Source organism: Xyrauchen texanus, chromosome 30, assembly GCF_025860055.1.
Source record: "Xyrauchen texanus isolate HMW12.3.18 chromosome 30, RBS_HiC_50CHRs, whole genome shotgun sequence".
Lineage (NCBI taxonomy): Eukaryota > Metazoa > Chordata > Actinopteri > Cypriniformes > Catostomidae > Xyrauchen > Xyrauchen texanus.
The window spans coordinates 37574098-37597519 of NC_068305.1; the positions used below are offsets into that span (position 1 = coordinate 37574098).

The 23422-nt window shown below is 39.6% G+C and overlaps 1 protein-coding gene across 10 annotated transcripts in view; it reads right to left on the bottom strand.

Moving 5' to 3' along the window:
* LOC127623813 (afadin-like) overlaps positions 1-23422 on the bottom strand; it is a 167743-nt gene that overhangs the window by 62068 nt on the left and 82253 nt on the right. For 5 of the 10 annotated variants that reach the window (XM_052098342.1, XM_052098336.1, XM_052098340.1 and 2 more), the window contains exons 9-16: positions 21485-21579; positions 15719-15972; positions 10078-10147; positions 9882-9988; positions 7314-7369; positions 6101-6306; positions 2533-2553; positions 490-635 (exon numbers count right to left, since the gene is read on the bottom strand). In XM_052098342.1, coding sequence (XP_051954302.1) covers positions 490-635; positions 2533-2553; positions 6101-6306; positions 7314-7369; positions 9882-9988; positions 10078-10147; positions 15719-15972; positions 21485-21579 — 955 coding nt within the window. The remainder of the gene's footprint in view (positions 1-489; positions 636-2532; positions 2554-6100; positions 6307-7313; positions 7370-9881; positions 9989-10077; positions 10148-15718; positions 15973-21484; positions 21580-23422) is intronic. The other 5 variants (XM_052098338.1, XM_052098345.1, XM_052098344.1 and 2 more) reach the window with 2 other exon arrangements.

Sequence of the window (23422 nt, forward strand, 5' to 3'; positions counted from 1 at the left end):
ATTCTGACATTTTAAATTCTTAAAATAAAGTAGTGAACCTAACTGACTTAAGACAGTGAATGTTTTCTATGATTTAATGTCAGGAATTGTGAAAAAATGTATTTGGCTAAGATGCATGTAAACTTCTGACTTCAACTGTAAGTGACTCTTATCAGGTTTAATATGACATGGTAATAGTGTTGGTTTTTAAAGAACAGACTAAACAAGCATGTATGGAGAGTTCAGACGGTGCAGTTTAGCTGTGAATTTTAATCTGTTCCAATTTTTACAAGCTTAGTGATCAAGGCATGATGCAACAAACCAAGTGACTGACAAAATGTCTTGTTGCGTGATGTTTTTGACAGTTGAGGTCAGTACAGACAACAACTTAAGATTAAAATGGAGAAGATGTGATTTATCTAGTTGTAGATAGTTTGTCATGTCACGTCTGGTTTTTACTCTGTGTTCAGACTGACAGTGAATGTAGCAAGTTTAAATGTAAATACGCACTTGAAAGCCATCTGAACTAGGTGAGCAAGGACATCCTGTGCATCTAGCGTGATGCGACTCAGATCCTTGTCCTGCTTGATGAAGTTCAAAAGCTCTGAAGCATTGGCCATCCAAAAAGCCAGAGCCCCAGCAATATTCTTCTGTTTCTGTAAAGCAACGATATACGGAGAACACAGAGAAGGCAGGATGAGTTAGACAACGCTATAGCAAAAACAGCCAAAGTACAAAACAAATAGAGAAGGGTTACAGCCATGAGAAGCACTGAAAGTAGCACTCTAGGGATAGACCTGTGCCCTCTGTCCAACCCACCCCCCCTCCAACAACCAGTCACTGTGTCCAGACAGAAAAAACAAAACATGAATAACATGTTAGCATTAGCTCACACTCCAAGATGGAAGTAGAGGACTGACTGGGTAGCAGCAGTGACTGGTTGTTTTGAAACCCATGTCCCTATAAAACAGAGAGTGGATACACAGGGTTCCCAGACTCGACCCAAACGAACTGGACCCCTGTGTATACCTGCACACATCTATCCCAAATGACGACGACAGAAACCCCCCACCCCAGCCCTCCCAAATACGCCCTACTAGGGCTGGGCGATATTGCTAAACACATTATATCTCAATATTTTATCACTTTAAAATGAATATCTTAAAATTCATGTATTTGCTCTGAAGTTTGATAAAATGGCTCTTAATGATATGCATCAATTAAAAAATCCATACAAAAAAACAGCAAATATATTTTTATTGAAACAGACAAACTAATCTACAAACTAAAACACTATTTTTGTCACTGAAATGTAAATCAGAGATGCTATTAAAACCTGTCTTAACAATCGCATTCTTGCGAGTAGCAAAACTAGTCTTAAGAAAAAGTCTTCAGGAAACATAATAGCCATTGAATTTTTTTTTAAATCATCGCAATATTCATAATATTGCTTAAAGGATTGTTCGGTGTTCAGTACATGTTAAGCACTATCGACAGCATTTGTGGCATAATGTTGATAAATACAAAAATTAAGACAAAAAAAAAAAATGTTGAGGTACTGAGGCACTTAAAATGGAAGTGAATAGGGACAATGGCAGTCAATGTGGCCAATTTTTGGCAGAAATGTGAAGCTTATTATTTTACAAAGCATTTGCTTAAATTCTTCTGTTAAAACTTGAGAATTATTTGAGCTGTAAAGTTTTTAAATTGTAATGTTTACAGTCGTTTTATGTTTGTTGATATTACATCATCATGGTAAAGTTGTAAAATTGGCAATAACTTTACAAAGAAAAGGTTTATAAGTGCTTTTATCACACTAAAATGTTTACATGCATATTGTTTGTCTTGTGGCTATACTTCTGAAACAGTGAGTATTTTAACATAAAAAATTGGCTCCCATTCACTTCCATTGTAAGTGCCTCACAGTAACCTCGATTTGTACTTTAAAAAAAAAAAAAAAAAAAAACGAGGTCAACAAGAGGAACGAGTCGAAATAAATGTTTGTGGTAATCAACATTACGCCACAAATGCTGTCGATTGTGCAGAACTTGTATTGAACCCAGAACATTCCTTTAATTTTACATTGTCAACAAAATCAATGTGAATACATAGCAAAATTTCGATATATCGCCCAGTCCTACGTCATACTTGCCACAGAACGCATCCAAAAGGACAATGATGTTAACCACAGACATCAAATAAAACAAAAAGAAATTAAAGTTTAAAAACAGAGCAAAAGAAACTTGGGGTAGTCTCTCATCCACACTGACGTGCAGTAAGCAGAGGTAAAAGTGGATGCCGGAATTAAAATGTTGCTGCAATCAGAGATCATATCTGCAGTTTTTAGTATCACATGTTCCAGGTTCAGTCGTAATGAGGGTTATGATCGTTTGCTTTTAGAGTCCAGCTGTAGGAGGAGGGATTACTTGGTTGGCTTGGTTTCTGTTATGGGGGGTAAAAGTAGGCATGGAAGACTGAGCAAAAGCTGAACGAGTGAAAGATAGAAGAGAGAGAGAAAGAATGAGACACCTCCCTAGCAGTGCGAACTCCTACCTGTTCACCTTCAGCAATCTCCTGTAGATATAGTAGGTGTGGGGGAGAGGAGGGGGAGGGGGGACAGACATCCGACAGGACAGAGAGAGACTGTCAACAACAGTCATGGCATGGACAGATTTTACAGGCATGCAAACTTATACGTACAAACACACACATACACACATTCATTCTCACATAGAATGACAACATCATCTAGCACCCAAGGTGATGAATATTTCAGCAAAGTTTCTGAAATCTTTTAATATTGTTGGCTTCTTTTGCCGAGTAGATTCAGTTTAACCTCTAGCTGAGACGACAGTCTTTATTTGAATTTTGTCTTTCTTCAGTGCTTACTACAAAATTCTGTATTTTTTGCGACATTAAATCCAACACATTTTTTAAAATACATATTTTTATGTATTTGTACATTAAAATACCATTTATTACAAAAAAACTGTTTTGTAAATATGTATCTTTAAATAAACATTGTTATAAACATCCAGTCAGTTAGATTGATTTAAACCCATGAGTCTTCTTTTTGACTGATTCATTAGAAGAACTGATTAAAGAGATTCATGCTTTCATGAAATGGACTATGTACCGGTACTTGTCACAGTATGTTTGTTTATGCGTGCAGCCAGCAATGCAATAAAGAGATGTGTTGTCTTTGTACTATTTTCACATGCCAGATTCGAACTTGAGCACTGAAATATAGTAAAAAAAAAAAACAATATATATATAATAATTTAATTGTTCAAATAAAATAGATTTCTAAGGTCCACCCAAAAAGGAAAATTCTCTCATTATTTACTCACCCTCATCAAATGTATTTGTATTTGTAAAGCAGCTTTACATGAAATTATGCTATAACAGAAAATGAATGAATATAATGCTGATATTAGTTATTTATGTTTAGAACTATTAGTGGTAATTCGTAAACTATGTAAGTGTTGTGGGTCAATGACTAAAAATGATTTTGTATGAACTAAGTTTTAGTGTTAAAGTCATCCCGGATTAACTGAGGAAAACATGTAGATGCATTGTCCTCTGATTTTGGACGATGAAGGCTTTTGTTAGTGGTTAACTCATTTTCTATGTAGTTTAGGACAGTGTTGTCCCTCCTTTGACCAAGTTGATATAGGTATCATTTAGTGAGGAGCATCGCAGTTCGGCTGGACGCTCATGGCAGGTAATTTTGGTGAACTCCATCCTGAGTCCATGTGTCCGACAGTGGCTCATGAAGAATTCCATATCTTTGAGTTTGCATTAATTCATTCACTGTGAAGTCTGTCTTAGTAGACTCTCATGCCACACAAAATGTGTATGACTGACTTTCTTCCGTAGAACACACATTTTTAGAAGAATACCTCAGCTCTGTAGGTCCACACAATGGTGAGAACTTATAAGGTCCAAAAATCTTGTAAAGCAGCATAAAAGTAATCCAAACGACTCCAGCGGTTAAATCCTTGTCTTCAAAGTATTATACTAGGTGTGGGTGAGAAACAGATAAATATTTAAGTCCTTTTTTACCATCAATCTCCACTTTCACTTTTACATTCTTCTTCTATTTTTGGCGATTTGCAATCATTGTGCATATTGCCACCTACTGGTCGGAGCTGGTCAAGATATAAATGAAAAAAGGACTTCAATATTTATCTGGTTCTCACCTACACTTATCATAGCTCTTCTGATGATATGGATTAAACCACTGGAGTCAATTGGATTACTTTTATTCTGCCTTTATGGGATTTTTGAAGATTACAATTTCTGGCCACCATTCACATGTATTGTGAGGCAGTCCTAAGATGTTCTTCAAAATATCTTCGTTTGTGTTCTGCAGAAGAACAACATTCATCTGGTATGACATGAGGGTGAGTAAATGATGAGATGATAATTTTTGGATGAACTAACCCTTTAAAATCCTAATATTTTTCTGCTTAAAACTGAGAACTCCAAGGTTTTGGCTGAACAAATCTGAGGCAAAAAATAAAACAATTCCCCAAAACACAGCCAATTAAGATTTTAATGCTTGTTCTTTCAGATATTGGGACAAGAGCTGTTTTTCATAATGAGTTATTTATTTATTTTTTTATAATGTTGAGGAGGAATGTCCGATGAGGTGTGTTTTTATATTGAGATAAAAAGGGGCATAACACCAATTTGACAAACCCTGATGATTGACAATGTGAATATTCCCACATATTCTTCATATTATTTCCTGAAAATTGTCTATTATACTATAATTATTAGGCTATATGCAATATAAGTAAATATATTTAAAAATATTTGGAAAAAAACAAATAAAACAAAAACAATAATATGCTTATGTAAAATGAAATTACAACTATTTTGGATGCAAGAAACTTAATAACATATGTTAATACTAATCAAAAATAAAATGATAAAAATGGGTAGATTCTGGCCCTTTCAAAAACACTAGATATTATTAAATAAAGAAAATACAAAAGAAAAAAATAATAAGTGCCCCAGGGTAAAATAAAGGAATACTAATTTTCCATTTTAAAATGAAGAACAGCTTTGAAACCAGGCCTTAAAAATCTGTTCCCTCCCTACTAAATTTCATAATCTAAGGTTTGGGACTCAAAACTGGGAGCAATAAAGAATAAAAGTTCATATGAAAGACAGTCTGTAAACCTCATGCCTCAGGATGAAAACTAATTTGATATGCTGAACTTCATCTAAACTCTTGTTACCAGGGGTCACGAAAAGGCAGATGTATTAAACTTCGCTATTTGCATTTGATCATTGTTGTTAGTGTATGAGATACAGCTTTGAACACCTGGGTGGGCCCCTCAAAGAACCGCACAACCTGACCAAATGAGAATGGTAAATAAACAAGAGCATTTGGGACTCATTTGTGAACTCTAAGGCTGTCGAACAAAACGCTGCTTTGAAACACTGTGCATGAATCAGGTAAAATAAGGTACAGACACACACACAAATGCTGAGTGCAGTAGTTTAGACACTTTGCTGAGACAATGACCTGGATTGATGAAAGCAGAGTGAAAAGAACATTAATGCTACAATTACACAAGCATGTATAATGTAACTACAAGGACCGTTACATCTACATCAGAGTTACAGAGACAACAGGTAAAAAGAATACTTTAACTCCCAAACTAAACTACAATCAGGCCTATGTCACCTTTTCAAAAAATACTCTTTAAAATGCTATTATTCATTTCTGTTGAAAAAGTTTAGTAATTAGCAAAAAATCACTTAGTGCACCTTCAATGCTCTCATACTTGCAAGTCACGAGAGAAGGAAGAATCGTAAAACTTTAGGAAACCTAATGGCCAAATTGAAAGCAAATTAGACGACTCATGATGACCATTTCAGAGTTTATCAAAGGAAATTCTCAATGATGTAACCAGAAATGACTTCATTTTCCATTTAGCACTGCAGTTCTGTTACACAGCAGAATGCAGTCAGTGTGAAAGCTCAGCTACAACGTTCACACCGTGCATACGCAGTATGTTTGAAACAGGCCATAGGCATCAGAAGACAACAGGGAGGGGCTAAACCTAATTCTAGGAAGAATCGATGTAAAAACAGCAACACTCACCTGGATAACTCCTTCCATCATGCTCACCATCTTGTTGACGATGGCAATGACCTTGTGCGTGCGCTCTGAGGGGCTGATGTCGGGTCGGTACTGATTGGACATGACGTAACGGCAGGTCATGTACAGCACGTAGGTGGGGGAAAGTTTGAAGTGCACTGTGGAGCTGTTGGTGTAGTTTATGATGGCGGACAGGAAGGCATCCTCAGCTGCAAGAGAGAATCATGGGATAGTATGTAGTACAAATTGCTTGACTCTAAATTATCTAAAGACTCATAATTATATTCAAAATTATAATATATATTTCAATGCGGGATGAAACTCACTCCTGTCACCTTGTGTTACGGTACAACAATTGTACTCTATTCTATTGCCCAAAATTACTTCATTTTGGATGAGTTTTACTGATACTCTCAATAAATGAAAATGAATACATGAAAAGCACTGACCAAACTTGTGTTCAACTAGTCAATACTTTCCAAGCACTGATTTATGAGGTGACAAACCACCAGTGATTTCATTAATTAGCTGTGTGTTTTGCTGTATAACAGGACAGACAATAAAAAAACGCAAGTGTGGCAGGGCGGAGGGCGGTGCGGGGTCAAGATCATACACACCCGGTCCCTTATCAGGCTAATCAAGCCTCGGAGAGGGATAAAGGCCGACTGCGGAGGATTGTGCGGGAGAGAGAGATAGTTTATGGACATGTCCGTCGTGTGTGTTTATGTTTGTGCTTTTTGTTTTGAGTTTAATTAAACATGATTTATATTGACAAGCCGGTTCTCACCTCCTCCTTGCCCATCTGAATCCCCTTACATTGGTACCAAAAGACAACAAACACACATATGACGGAAATGTCCGTTAATGATCTCTCTCTCCCGCACAATCCTCTGCAGTCGGCCTTTATCCCTCTCGGAGGCTTGATTAGCCTGATAAGGGACCAGGTGTGTATGATCACGACCCGGCCCTGCCCTCCGCCCTGCCACAGCAAGTATGCATCAAAGAGCTCAAGTGAAAACACAAGCTTGCAGACAAGTTGTCTTTACAAATCACACAAGAGAAAAGCTAATGCCAAAACATATTAACAGAAAGGTAAAAAGCCACCACACAGTAGACACTTCACATGACCTATGACCCAGTTAAGGTCCAATTGCATGAATTTAATGAAACCGGCACAAATTGATACGTTTTGCTAAGGGATGGATGTGGCACTCACAGTTTTCTCTGAACTCGATGCTCGCCGGCAACGTGAGCTCGGGTCCATCCTGGGACCTGTGTGGAGAGAATTGATGCTCGATGAACCAGTTAAGATAGGACAGATTGACACCACTGTCTACAGACGCCCACCGCTCCAGAGACCCTGCTCCTGTCCTGCCGTACAACATCCTGCCAGAGACGCCAAACTTTGCTGTGCAAATGAATGTGTGCTCTGGATTATTGATGATGAGACTGAAGGCAGGTGAGCAGCAGGCTCAGGTATCTCAGGTTCACGTTACAAATAGAGACCTACTCCCTGCATTGACTCTATAGTGGCACTCATTTATGGATAGTTGATGTACACAAAACCAGCAGTTACTGAAGAATACAGTCAACCAGGTGTGACTAAATATGTAATATAATAGTGGAAACTGCAGAATTTCGTGGAATGGACTTAAAGGAATAGTTCTCCATTTACTCAACCTCATGTCAATTCATACCCATGTCTGTCTTCTGCAGAACACTAAAAGACGAATGTTAAAAGACCTTCACTAATTTTAATACAAAGGCAGTTGTCAGTGACTCACTTTAAAGCTTAAAAAGGGACCCAAAAGTGTCAAAAGCAGTCCATGCGACTCATGCATTACATTCCAAGTCTTCTGATGGTGTACGATAAGTTTTGGTGAGAATCGAATCATACTACAAAAATCTTTACTTCCATCATAGCTCTCCTTTGCACATTCGTGAGTGAAAAGCGAACGCACTGCTTTCACAGTAAAATAAAAGGAAAAATGTATTACATTTCAGATTGTTTCAGTTATATGCCTTCAGAAGACTTGGAATATGACATGCAAGTCACATGGACTAATTTTATGACACTTTGGGGTCCTTCTTTTGAGCTTTAATGTGAGTCACTATCCACATGCCATTGTACTGTACTCACTATCAGTGAACGGGATTTCTTTGTGTTCAAGAATATCAGAGGTTGTGTCTTTTGATAAAAAAATATTGTTGCCAGATGGGCTGGTTTGAGTATTTCTGTAACTGCTGATCTCCTGGGATTTCACACACAACAGTCTTTAGAGTTTACACTAAATGGTGCAAAAAACCAAAAACATCCAGTGAGCAGCAGTTCTGTAGATGGAAATCCCTTGTTGAAGTCAGAGAATGGCAAAGTCCACGGTAACTCAGATAACTGCTCTGTACAATTGTGGTGAGAAGAATATCATTTCAGAATGCTATTCTAAGATGCGGTTTGGCGCTGTTTTGGTGGCACAAGGGGGACCTACACATTAACAAGCAGGTGGATTTTATTTTTTGGGAAGGTGGTTTTAATGTTGTGGCTGATCTGTATATACTGTACATATACACATATTTTAGGGTTGCTCTGATACCAAAATTTTGGCTTCGGTATGATACCAGCCCTGGTACCTTGGTATCGATTCTAAATCGATACTATAATCAACAAATAAACGGCCTCAGATTTTTTATTAAATTATACAGAAAATGACTTTATTGAAAGAACTGCATAAAGTCTTACAGATCCAAATGAAAAGGTTTTCTGGAGTCCATGTTAAATGTTATGATCAAAATTAATACATACAGTTTTAATCAAATAAAAATACAATCATAATTTTTTGTTTTACAAAAAATTAAATTTTATTTTTGGTAAAATAGAATGCTGCACAACAGCTTTACGGTATTAATGAAAACATTAATGAAAAAAAAAAAATCTGATTACCTGTGGCAAAAGGCTGCTTGCACTTGTGATACTGCTTACAGATAATAATAATACAACCATTTAATACTACATAATTGTTATTATGAGTATTATTGCTACTTGTTGAATATAAAATTTGTATACAGTAGTTATAATTTAACGCATCCATTTGAATAGAGCTTTCATATTAGCAGGATTTTGACAGACCTTTAAGTTCTTCCTGTTTTTACAGGTTAGGTAAAAATCAAGCTTCCCATTAATGCTGGGATACACCCGACATGACTCTCGAGCTGAAATCGGCAAGCTGCACTTGAGGTGTTAATTTAAGTGTTAACAGCCGTTTATACTCTAAACACACTGCATACAAATTAAGCACCAGCTGTGTGTTGCATTTGTGTGAGTATGTGCGTGCACGTGTGTGTGGGAATCATATGAAAGAGCAGAGCAGCACCTCTTGTTCATTCTATAGCATGCCACGCATGTGACTGTATATTGTTTTATGAAATAACATCCTTCTGCTGTTTAAAGATCACACATGGCAATAACCAGAAGTTTTAATTTTATTTTCAAATTGTCATTGATTTAATCTAAAACTGTCACATCTCATTTAATTTAGCTAATGACAGCATACTGTAATATGGTACTGAAATTACACCATCCAACTTTCGCACATGTCCAGAGTTGCACATTAATTCATTGTCACTTTATACCTGGCTGCTGAGTGGATCTAATACACACTTATTGGTGTCTGAAAGCATTATCAAATATATGAAAAAAAAATATATTGTAAATGCTAGCATTTGAATTCTATGGGTGCAGATTCCATGCAAGTCTGATTATGTAACACAGGGCTGGTTGAGTTCTTACCTTCCGTCATGTTTGCTGAAGTCTTGCTGTTCTCCTCTGATCATGGGTTTAACCAGGCCTCTTTCACTGCCGTTTCCTGAACGTTCCATCTCAAGCTTCCCTGAGCTCTGAAACAATCAAATATCCCTCATATGAGATTAATCACAGCACACACAAGCACACACAGAAATCTGAAAGAGCCAGGCAGATATGACACCTTGCTTGTAGGGAGTGCAGAGCCACTATGAATGTCCCCATGAAGGTCAAAGGTTGTCTCTGGGATGCTGCTGCAGGACACGATAAAAGACAAAAAAAGAGAGGGGAAGCAGTTAAGAAGATTAGACTCAGAGACTCCGCTGGAGCAGATGATCATTACAGCAGATGACACATAATAATCATTTCTCCATGGCAACATTATTCAAACAAACTGAGACAACACACAGCATATGACCACCTGTAATATCTGATTGCATAACAACTGAGCTACATAGAAAGTCAAACAAAAACAGCGTCCCACAGCCAAATACATGCACACATTGATGCACAAGCTGCCAGGGAGCTCTGAAGACAACCACCTATTGTGTCTAACACAAACCAGGCCATCTAGCACCAACAATCATGCCATGGTCCAAAACACTGAGATCACATTTTTTCCCCATTCAGATAGTTGATGTGAACATTAACTGAAGCTCCTGACCCATATCTGCATGATTTTATACACTGCTGCCATACGATTGGCTGATTAGATAATCACATGGATGATTATTGGTGCCAGATGGGCTGGTTTCAGTATTTCATGAACAACAGCCTCTAGAAATTACTCAGAATGGTGCCAAAAACAAAAAAGATCCAGTGAGCAGCAGTTCTGTGGATGGAAATGCCTTGTTGATGAGAGAGGTCAATGGAGAATAGCAAGACTGGTTCAAACTGACAAAGTGTTCAATAGCATATTTTATATATATATATATATATATATATATATATATATATATATATATATATATATTTTTTTTTTTTTTTGTGGTATTTCTAGTGTTGATACCAAATACTGAAAATTTGGTATCATGATAGCTCTAGTAATGAACATCTAGTTTTAAGAAAAGTGGTATGGCAATACAGTACATTCCAATAATTTTATTATTATCATGATTATTGACATGATTGGAGTACTCGAGGATCGACCGCGAAAACAATCAACGACAGTGATCACGCATGAAATTACTTTTCACTTAATTAGAAATCCAGTGACAATTACCTGACCACTAAAACACAAATGTCTCAAAGAGGAAGCTTATTTTTAATTTTGAGATGGATTACGTTGTGACTTTGAGGGGTACATTGATTATCAGAGACTTCTCATGGCAATCAAACTGACACTGCAATGCAATCGTTTAAATAATCAAAACAAAGAGAGTGTAATTAACCGTGTTTTGAAAACCTGTCTCTGTAAAACGTTTGCTAAACAAGCTTTATTATCATTTCATGTAAGAACTTTGACTCGTTAATGGATATTATTTAATAAAAGTGAATGATTACTAAACCTCCCTGCCCTGCGTGACGTAACACAAATCTGCATCTCGATGAAATGAAGATTTCCGCTCGAGTTTCCAAGTTAGATATCTGATATAAATTGTCATTCCGTTGCACTTTCCTCAGTTGAAAGGTAGAAATTCAGACTCTCCATGTTGAATGGAACACTTCATGAATCACAGCAAAAACAATACAGAGCATTCGCTGCTTTCCTCACAAGAGTGAGCATTTGGACACACACACACACACACACACACACACACACACACACACACACACACACACACACACACACACACACACACGACACGTGTGGCACGAGGTGAGTGTTTCAAACAGCTAGACAGAGCGCAGTTAAATGGAACACAATGCAGCATCTTCAAAACTGAACTTCAACTTAACACGCATTTTAAAACGCAATGGTTATGGCATCTCCTGTTATTTGAAAATATACTGTTCAGACAGTCACTAAAGAAACTGGTGCGCACTTATGATTACTACGGTAACCTGAAGGAACAGACAGACATGCATTGTGCAAATTCTTTCAGAGTTGGGCAGCGAATCTTCACATAATGACAAAATATGATGCATTATCATATTTTGTAATGAATAGACGATACACTGGAACAACAAGATGCAATACAGCAGCCATAGACGTTTGTCAGACATGTTATTATATATACAGTAATGAACATGTAATTGCCCCTAGAGTACTCTACGAGTAATTAGTCGGTACTCGACGAGTAATTAGAGTACTCGAGTAGACAAAATGACCAAAATGCCCATCCCTAATGAAAATGCATGACTCCTATCTAGCCCACATTCTTTGCCACTCTATAATATTTCAAAAACTTAAAATCAGAAAAATCAGATGTTGAAGGCCTGAGCCCTCGTCTGACTCACTCATGACACTGTCTGTCTCCTATCTGCAAGCCTCAATGTCCTAGAATGAGCACAGCTGTAATCCTGAACAACATCAGGACATCAGATTAAAGATTTCTACTTACCACCACGTCACTACGTGACAACAGAAATGTTTTTTTTGTTGACAAAGCTCTCTGTACATTTTGGAACTGACCCAGAACATTAACTACTGTAGACTAAAACTGCTGTTAATTGGCTACTGTCAATAATTTCAAAACAGGCAAATATTGGCTGATATATCGATATATCACAATTCTAAATTCTAACAACAATTATCAGTCTTTTCAGAATGGATAATTTACATTTTAGTGATTTAAGTCATTTAAAATAAATGTTCATTTAATTTCAGTATTTAATTTGCCATCATTACATTTTATTATGCATAATTTGCCATTATATCAGCCACCTTCTCTAGAAATTTGTTTTGGTTGACCAGTAATGATATTATCATATGATATTTGCACATATAAATGGCACACGTATATAAGCCATTGGTCACCCTGCTCTCCAGGTATTACTTTCATTACGACCACTATTACTAATACAAAACTATTCAACAATACAGTTGAAATCAGATGTCAAACGCCTTAGCCAAATACATTTAAACTAAATTTTTCACAATTCCTGATATTTTATTGTAGAAAACATTCCCTGTCTTAGGTCATTTGGGATCACTACTTTATTTTAAGAATGTGAAATGTCAGAATAATAGTAGAGAGAATGATTTATTTCAGCTTTTATTTCTTTCGACACATTCCCAGTGGGTCAGAAGTTTACATACACTTTGTTAGTATTTGGTAGCACTGCCTATAAATTGTTTAACTTGGGTCAAATGTTTGGGTAGCCTTCCACAATCTTCTCAAATTAAGTTGCTGAAATTTTGGCCCATTCCTCCAGACAGAACTGGGGTAAGGTTTGTAGGCCTCCTTACAACGCAAAATTTGTATTGGATTGAGGTCAGGTCTTTGTGATGGCCACTCCAATACCTTGACTTTGTTGTCCTTAAGCCATTTTGCCGCAACTTTGGAGGTATGATTGGGGTCAGCAGTGGCTTCTTCCTTGCTGAGCAGTCTTTCAAGTAATGTTGATATAGGACTCGTTTTACTGTGGATATAGATACTCGTCTACCCGTTTCCTCCAGCATCTTAACAAGGTACTTTGCTGTTGTTCTGGGATTGATTTGCAATTTTTACACTAAACTACGTTCATCTCTAGGAGACAGTATGTATCTCCTTCCTGAGATATATGATGGCTGCATGGTCCCATGGTGTGTATACTTGCATACTATTGTTTGTACAGAAATTGCTCCCAAGGATGAACCAGACTTGTGGAGGTCCGAATCTTTTACATTTTTTCCTTTTGATTTCCATGATGTCAAGCAAAGAGGCTCTGAGTTTGAAGGTAGGCCTTAAAATACATCCACAGGTACACCTCCAATTGACTCCAATTAGCCTATTAGAAGCTAACTGGCTAATTGCCTAAAGGCTTGACATGATTTTCTGGAATTGTCCAAGCTGCTTAAAGGCACAGTTAACTTAGTGTATGTAAACTTATGACCCACTGGAATTGTGTTAGTCAATTAAAAGTTAAACAATCTGTCTGTAAACAATTGTTGGAAAAATGAATTGTGTCATGCACAAAGTAGATTCTAGTTTGCTAATATAAAATCTGTGGAGTGGTTAAAAAATGTGTTAAGTTATGTAAACGTTTGACTTCAACTGTACATGTGGTATCTAAAAAAACTATATTTTTCAGTTTATAAAACTGAAATGTGTGAATCGCCATTGCGAAGCTTTTAACAACAAAACTTTCAAACTTAAAGCATTAAAAGTTAGCCCTTGTACAGGCAAAAACAGGCTTATAATCAAAGCAAAGTTTGTTAGGCAATAATCCAAGTACAAGAAATCTTCATGGCAACCAGTTCAAGCGAGTGTAGCATCTCAATTGCAGAAAACATGTGAAAAATGTGGATCCATTCAACAGGACATCTCTGCACTCTATCTTCCTTGTATGATATGTGTTGTATAGTGGACTGCAATGAAGTGTGCGTGGGAGCGTCACACACACGCACTCCACCCTCTCTCTAACACACACTGCCAGTTTTTCTCTCTGCAATGACAGTGACACACCCCTCTCCATCCCACACTGATCAGATTATAGTGTTTCTTCGCCTAAGGCTGACATAACCCTCCATTCACCCTCTCCTGTCACTATTCAAGCATTTCTCAGAGTAAAGGCTGCTTTACAGATGCCCTCTAGAAATCATCTGGCACAAGCATGCCTGCAAAACTTGTGAGACGGCTGTTTCCATAGCAGCAGAACATCCCACAACACAACTCAGAGCTTGTTCAGATTGCCGAGTGAATTACAGATATACACATCTGTAGCAGGGTTTAAAATGGGCAAGGAGGAGGTGGGAACTGGCTGAACAGTCAAAATAATGTTTACCAAAAACTTAGACACAAAACGGCAGCTGTGAGTGGCTCTCTCTCTCTTCCGAATTGACGCATCCGGCTAGGCCTTATCATTCTCCTCTGCCGATTTCACCGATTGGGCCCCGCCATCCTCCTCATCACACTACTCCCTTCTTTGCCTCAGGCCAGGGAACCCCCGGTATGGTGTACACCCCCCCCCTCCCTTCCGTGGGGAGGGTGTTGCCCTTCCGTGTTCTCCCTCCTCAGGTGGACGGCCGCAGCTGCTCCTTTGGGCAGTGCCGAGGACTCAATGACAGCGCACCCCTCCTCCTTCCTGGGTTTCGGCACCAATGTAGCAAGGTTTAAAATGGGCAAGGAGGGAGGCAGGAACCGGATGAACAGTCAAAATAATGTTTAATGAAAACTTAAAAATACACAAACATAAACACACACAGCAAATGCGTGTGGCTCTGTCTCTCCCTAACTGCCACCTCCGGCTCGGCCATACCCCCTTTCCTCAGCTGATTAGCCCGATTGGGGGCCAGCCGTGCACACTCATGGCCCGGCCCAGCCCCGCCCTCCTCCTCGTCACAACATCATAAACACAAAGTCAGAGACAAGATTTCACACATAAGCAGTTGCACGAGGAGGACACTTAAAAATGTAGATACTGCCATCTAAAGGCCACATAAGTGCAAAACATACAATGAGCAACATTGCCACATTAAAGCAGCCATATTATACCCTTTAGTAGCTTTTTATGTTGCGGTCCTTTGAGGATTCATTGCACTCTACTTACTACTATATGATTCCCCACGTCTGTTGATCATTTTAACAAAACTACTCTCACCTCTATTTAACTTGCACCTACTCAATTCAATTTAATGTAATGTAATGTAATGTAATTCTAATCAGGTTGTATATGTTGACTGATATATGATTCACATAGTTTAAATTGTTATACAACTATAAATAAGTTATACAACTCACCCTGATTTGTTTCTGCCCTTCATCATTGGCCCCAGGTCTCTCTTGGACATGCTGTGGTCATAGCTGGGGTCCACAAATTTGAAGACATGAGTGGCCCCAAACTGGACGGTCACACCGCTGCGCAGGATCGTAGTGTCAGAAATCCGTTGTCCATCCACAAAGGTCTCAGCATCTAAACTGACCGGGGTCACGGTCACGAGCCCATCCGCATGCATCAGGTCACAGTGGTGAGGAAGAATTCCAGGCCCAAACAGCTAAAGGGCAGAAAATTTCAGTTTAAACATTTATGGAATTATTGATATTGTGAATAGAAATAAGAAATCCATTCATTCCATTACTCATTATAACAACGACATAAGGGGAAAAATTACTATAACAATTTGAATTTTTTTTTCAGAACTTCTTAAACCATTTCAAAGAGTTCTCATCGGGTGACATTACACCCCACGCTGCCTGTAGCACTTGTCATAGGTGTGGCTGTCTTGTCGGGCACTTCTCACACACCTTACAGTCTAGCTGATCCCACATAAGCTCAATGGAATAAGGTCCATAACACTTTTCAAATTATCTGTTGTCCAATATCTGTTTCTTTGCCCACTCTATCCTTTTCTTTTTGTTTTTCTGTTTCAAAAGTGCCATTTTCTATGCAATTCTTTCCATAATGCCTGCACCCCTTCACTATTTTATATGAAACTGGTGTTTAGTGGTTAGAATTCAATGAAGCTGTCAGCGGAGGACATCTGAGGCATCTTTTTCTCAAACTAGAGACTCTGATGTACTTCTCTTGTTTAGTTGTACATCTGGCCTTTCACATCTCTTTCTGTCCTTGATAGAGTCAGTTGTTCTTTGTCTTTGAAGACTGTAGTGTACACCTTTGTATGAAATCTTCAGTTTTTTGGCAATTTCAAGCATTGTATAGCCTTTATTCCTATACAATGAGAAAGCCACTTCTTTTTTGCCATTTCTGACCTAATATTGACTTTTGCATTGCATACTATGGCAACTCATAAACAAGCACAAAGACAATGTTAAGCTTTATTTAGCAAACCAAATAGCTTTCAACTGTGTGATATAATGGCAAGTGATTTTCTAGTACCAAATTAGCAATTTAGCATGATTACTCAAGGATAAGGTGTTAGAGTGATGGCTGCTGGAAATAGGGCCTGTCTAGATTTGCATAGAAAAATTTATTTTTGTATGATGGTGCTGTTTGTTTACATCAGTAATGTCCTGACTATACTTTGTGATCAGTTAAATGCCATTTTTGTGAATTAAAGTACCAATTTCCAAAATCTGTACATTATTCCAAACTTTTGGTCACCGGTGTATATATGTATACATATACAGTTGAAGTCAGAAGTTTACATACACTTCGGTTGATGTCATTAAAACTCATTTTTTAACCACTCCACAGACTTCCTATTAGCAAACTATAGTTTTGGCCATCTACTTTGTGCATAACACAAGCAATTATTCCAACAATTGTTAACAGACAGATTGTTTCACTTTTAAATGACTACATCACAATTCCAGTGAGTCAGAAGTTTACATACACTATGTTAACTGTGCTAGTCATGGATTATCTATAACAAACACCATGTTCGAACATAAGGATGCTCATAAGTGTACGTGGTACCAGAGCACCCTAGGCCGAAGGTCAATGATTGATTTTGTAATCGTGTCGTCGGATCTGAGGCCATATGTTTTGGACACTCGGGTGAAGAGAGGGACAGAGCTGTCAACCGATCACCATATGGTGGTGAGTTGGGTCAGGGGGTGGGGAAAGACTCTGGACAGACCTGGGAAGCCCAAGCAAGTAGTGCGGGTGAACTGGGAACGTTTGTAGGAGGTCCCTGTCCGCGAGATCTTCAACTCACAACTCTGGAGGAGCTTTTCAGGCATCCCTGCGGAGGTTGGGGACATTGAACCGGAGTGGGCAATGTTCAAAGCTTCCATTGCCGAAGCCGCGGTGGAGAGCTGCGGCTTCAAGGTTTTAGGTGCCGCAAGGGGTGGTAACCCTCGAACACCGTGGTGGACACTGGTGGTCAGGGAAGCCATCCGACTGAAGAAAGAGGCCTTCCGGGATTTGTTGTCCCGGAGGTCTCCGGAGGCAGTTGCAAGGTACCGACAGGCCCGAAGGGCTGCGGCCTCGGCCGTGAGGGAAGCAAAGCAATGGGTGTGGGAAAAGTTTGGAGAAGCCATGGAGAAGGACTTTCGGTCCGCACCAAAGTGCTTCTGGAAAACCGTCCGCCACCTTAGGAGGGGGAAACGGGGAACCATCCAAGCTGTATACAGCAAAGATGGGACGCTGTTGACCTCAACCGAGGAGGTTATTGGGCGGTGGAAGGAACACTTTGAAGAACTCCTAAATACCAACACGCCCTCTATGGTAGAGGCAGAGCCGGAGGCTGATGAGGGATCAGATTCTATTTTCCTGGGGGAGGTAACTGAGGTAGTCAAACAACTCCACAGTGGCAAAGCCCCGGGGACTGATGAGATCCGACCAGAAATGCTGAAAGCTTTGGATGTGGAGGGGGTGTTATGGATGACACGCCTCTTCAACATTGCGTGGAAATCTGGGACAGTGCCTAAGGAGTGGCAGAACGGGGTGGTGGTTCCCCTCTTCAAAAAGGGGGATCAGAGAGTGTGTGCCAACTACAGGGGTATCACACTTCTCAGCCTCCCTGGTAAAGTTTACTCCAAGGTGCTGGAGAGGAACCTCGGATTGAAGAGGAACAATGCGGTTTTCGTCCTGGCCGTGGAACGACGGACCAGATCTTTACTCTCGCAAGGATCCTGGAGGGGGCCTGGGAGTATGCCCACATGTGTTTTGTGGATCTGGAGAAGGCGTATGACCGGGTCCCCCGGGAGAGACTGTGGGAGGTGCTGCGGGAGTACGGGGTGGGGGGGTCCCTTCTTAGGGCGATCCAATCCCTGTACGTCCAAAGCAAGAGCTGTCTCCGGGTCCTCGGCACAAAGTCGAGTTCATTCCATGTGGGGGTTGGTCTCCGCCAAGGCTGCGCTTTGTCACCAATCCTGTTTGTGATATTCATGGACAGGATATCGAGGCGTAGTCGGGGTGGGGAAGGTGTGCGGTTCGGTGGGCTGGAGATCTCATCGCTGCTTTTTGCAGATGATGTTGTCTTCATGTCATCATCGGTCCATGACCTTCAGCTCTCACTGGATCGCTTGGCAGTCGAGTGTGAAGCAGCTGGGATGAGGATTAGCACCTCTAAATCTGAGGCCATGGTTCTCAGCAGGAAACCGATGGAGTGCGTACTTCAGGTAGGGAATGAGGTATTGCCCCAAGTGAAGGAGTTCAAGTATCTCGGGGTCTTGTTCACGAGTGAGGGGACAATGGAGCGGGAGGTTGGCCGGAGAATCGGGGCAGCATTGCACTCGCTCTATCGCACCGTTGTCACGAAAAGAGATCTTAGCCGAAAGACAAAGCTCTCGATCTACCGGTCAATCTTTGTTCCTACCCTCACCTATGGTCATGAAGGTTGGGTCATGACCGAAAGAACTAGGTCGCGAGTACAAGTGGCCGAAATGGGCTTCCTCAGAAGGGTGGCGGGCTTCTCCCTTAGAGATAGAGTGAGGAGCTCAGTCATCCGTGAGGAGCTCGGAGTAGAGCCGCTGATCCTTTGCGTCGAAAGGAGTCAGTTGAGGTGGTTTGGGCATCTGGTAAGGATGCCCCCTGGCCGCCTCCCTAGGGAGGTGTTTCAGGCACGTTTCAGGCCTCCTCCAGCTGGGAGGAGGCCTCGGGGAAGACCCAGGACTAGGTGGAGAGAATACATCTCCACACTGGCCTGGGAATGCCTCGGGGTCCCCCAGTCAGAGCTGGTTAATGTGGCTCGGGATAGGGAAGTTTGGGGCCCCCTGCTGGAGCAGCTGCCCCCGCGACCCGACTTTGGATAAGCGGTTGAAGATGGATGGATGGATGTTAACTGTGCCTTTAAACAGGTTGGAAAATTCAAGAAAATGATATCAAGCCTTTAGGCAATTAGCTTCTGATAGGCTAATTGGAGTCAATTGGAGGTGTACCTGTGGATGTATTTTAAGGCCTACCTTCAAACTCAGTGCTTCTTTGCTTGAAATCATGACAATCAAAAGAAATCAGCAAAGACAAAAAACTGTGGATCTCCACAAGTCTGGTTCATCCTTGGGAGCAATTTCCAAACTGAAGGTACAACGGTCATCTGTACAAACAATAGTACACAAGTATAAACACCATGGGACCACGCAGCCATCACACCGTTCAGGAAAAGGACGCAATCTTTCACCTAGAGATGAGCGTAATTTGGTGCAAACAATTCCCAGAGCAAAAGCAAAGGACCCTGTGAAGATATTGCAGGAAACAGGTAGACAAGCATCTATATCCAAAGTAAAACGAGTCCTATATCAACATAACCTGAACGGTTGCTCAGCAAGGAAGAAGCCACTGCTCCAAAACAGCCATAAAAAGTCAGACTACAGTTTGCAAGTGCACAGGGGGACAAAGATCTTACTTTTTGGAGAAATGTCCTCTGGTCTGAGGATATTTTGAAGCAACATCTCAAGACAGCCAGGAAGTTAAAGCTTGGTCACAAATGGGTCTTCCAAATGGACAATGACCCCAAGCATTCCTCCAAAGTTGTGGCAAAATGGCTTAAGGACAACAAAGTCAAGGTACTGAAGTTGCCATCACAAAGCCCTGACGTCAATCCGATTTGTGGGCAGAACTGAAAAGGTGTGTGCAAGCAAGGAGGCCTACAAACCTGACTCAGTTACACCAGCTCTGTCTGGAGGAATGGTCCAACATTCCAGCAACTTATTGTGAGAAGCTTGTGGAAGGCTGCCCAAAAGGTTTGACCCAAGTTAAACAATTTAAAGGCAATGCTAACAAATACTAACAAAGTGTATGTAAACTTCTGACCCACTGGGAATGTGATGAAAGAAATAAAAGCTAAAATAAATAATTCTCACTACTATTATTCTGACATTTCACATTCTTAAAATAATGTTGTGATTCTAACTGACATAAGACAGGGAATGTTTTCTATGATTAAATGTCAGGAATTGTGAAAAACTGAGTTTAAATGTATTTGGTTATGGTGTATGTAAAATTCTGACTTCAACTGTGTGTGTACACACACACTGTATATACACACACACACACACACAGTATATGTATATACATATATGCACATATAAAAGATATACTGTATATACTGTATCAAGTGCTATGGTTGCACGTTTTCTAGGGACAAGTCATCCGACCTCCTAGTCAATTAGAGGTCAGCAAGTTTGTATAGATTTTATATAAACATAATACATACAGTAAATATATTAGTTTTAAAAACGTTGAGGTTGTGCTTCAAATTAACGAATCGTTGGATATTGTGATGTGTCTTATGCTTTTCTTTTTTTCTTTTCTTTGTGTGTGTGTTTTTTTTAGCTTCCCCCAGCATTTTTAAAACAGCATGTAAAAGCTATAAAAAATTTTTTTTTTTTAAAGTTTCAAGTTTAAATATTTCCATCTATTAATATATAATCCAACTGTTGCGACTATTGGTTTCATTCTGTTGCACTCTGTCTAGCTGTTTTTAAATGCAGGAACGAATCTCATGCAAACCACATGCCCAATTGGGGTCAGGTACACCTGGAGAAACCACCCTAATAATAAAAGTTTTTCTAAAAAACAGATTATATTAACTAATCGCACGGGCAACCAACTGACAACTTTTGAAAATATGTAGTTCAGCACATCCCAAGCATTGCCCTTACCTGGATATTTCCATCTTCACTCTGTTCAGAACCGACCTCAGTAACACTGTGCTGAAGTCGGTAGAGTTTGGGTTTATCCCTGGAGTCTGATCCGTCTGCAGAACAGCCACAGAGCAGTGAGACAAACACACACACTCACATATTCTTAGTTTTACAAATACAATATAGAAACACAAACACATGCACTTTGGCACACAATCCATAAAAGTTTGTTTCTGTGCTGTAGTGTTTGGTCAAACTATTGCTAATAATTATTAAGAACATTCCTCAATAAGGCACATTTGATCCTGTGTTTTCCTTCTCTTGGAAATGAAACAATAAATGGAGCTGGCTGAGAAACAATGGCACCTTAGACAGTTTTTCAGGATATTCTGGGTGGGTATAGATGCTGATGCAATGGTTAGAGTAATAGTTTAAAGCTGAGATTAGTGAGATGATTTTGTAATTAGTAGTTACATGCAAATGCAAAGCACCAACAGAAAAAGGGGTGTTCCAAGCTTTAATACATCATACACCAAAATATCCTTGTGCTAGAGGTTAAATGACAACTTGCTGATAATGTAGGATCTGCATTCTTTAATTTATAGTTTACCCGAAAATTATGAAAATTCTGTTATGATTTCCTCACCCTAATTTTTCTCCAAACAGCCTTGACTTCATGTCTTCAATGGAACACAAATGTATGAACATTCTAAACTCTATTTTCCATACAAAGAACATCCACCACAGCTCTCATGCATGTTCACGTATATTCAAATATGGCTTGTCCAGATGTGTTATGCCAGGTTTGACAGCAAACAGCATTGGTTCTTGCATGTCTTGTAACTGATTGTGATGAGCCAACTTTGAAAATGTGGAAATGAGAATTTGAAATTGGAGAGCTGTTGCAACAGCAAAGATTTTCAGAAAATAACCTAACTTTCAGCTACCGTGTGTCTTCAGAAGACTTGAAATACAGAGGGTGAGTCAAATGGACTACTTTTAAGATACTTTATTGAGCTTGTGTTATTTTTGGAGCTAGAAAGATCCAATCTCCAATAACTTTCATTGTTAGTGAAAGAGCTGTGTTAACATTCTGCTGAACTTCCCTTTTATTGTTCCACAGAAGAAAGAGAAACATTTGGTGAGTAGATGACAGCATTTTCATTTTTGGGTGAATTATCCCTTTAAGGAAAGTTAAAATATTGCTATAAATAAATGACAATAAAAGTTTTAAGAGCTGGGATCTTTATACCAGCACACAGAAAAATGCACTATAAAACTAAATGCCTGACCAGAAAATCCCACAATCTCTAGTGTCAACAACCTGACCATATAAATCCACATGTTACATTTGGGGCACACAAAAAACCTAATAAATCATATTTCATAGACACTGAGAGGCACTCTAGAGCTGGGGGAAGGATGGTACAGTAAGTTCAGACAAGTGTGTGTTACCTTCATGGTGGCGGTAGTAGTAGGCATAGTGACTCCCTCTCCCTAGGATGGGATGCATGCAGGGGAGCCAGGAGCAGAGAGAGCGTGAGACACAGCCATACGCACCAACAACACACCAGAGAGAGAGGGTTAGAGGGAGAGAGAGACAGAAAGAGGAACCCACAGAGTTCCAAATGGAGCAAGAAAAAGAAAAAGCGCTATAAGCAAGTGGTAAGTCCGTCAGCTCTCACACATACCACAGATGAGTCCACACATGTCAAACATATTTTCCAAAACCAAAAATGAATCTCCAGAACCCTCATGACTAACACAGTCTACACTGGACACAAGGGACAAAACTAAATTGCTCCCAATTAGGGCTTGGAAATTTAACGCATTCATTTCTGCGATTAACACGCCAAAACAATTTTACGCAATTAATGCATACATTTATGAAACTTTATTAGTGTTTTTCCCCACTTGCTATGGCTTGAACTGGCATATATAAATTTCCAGGAGGTA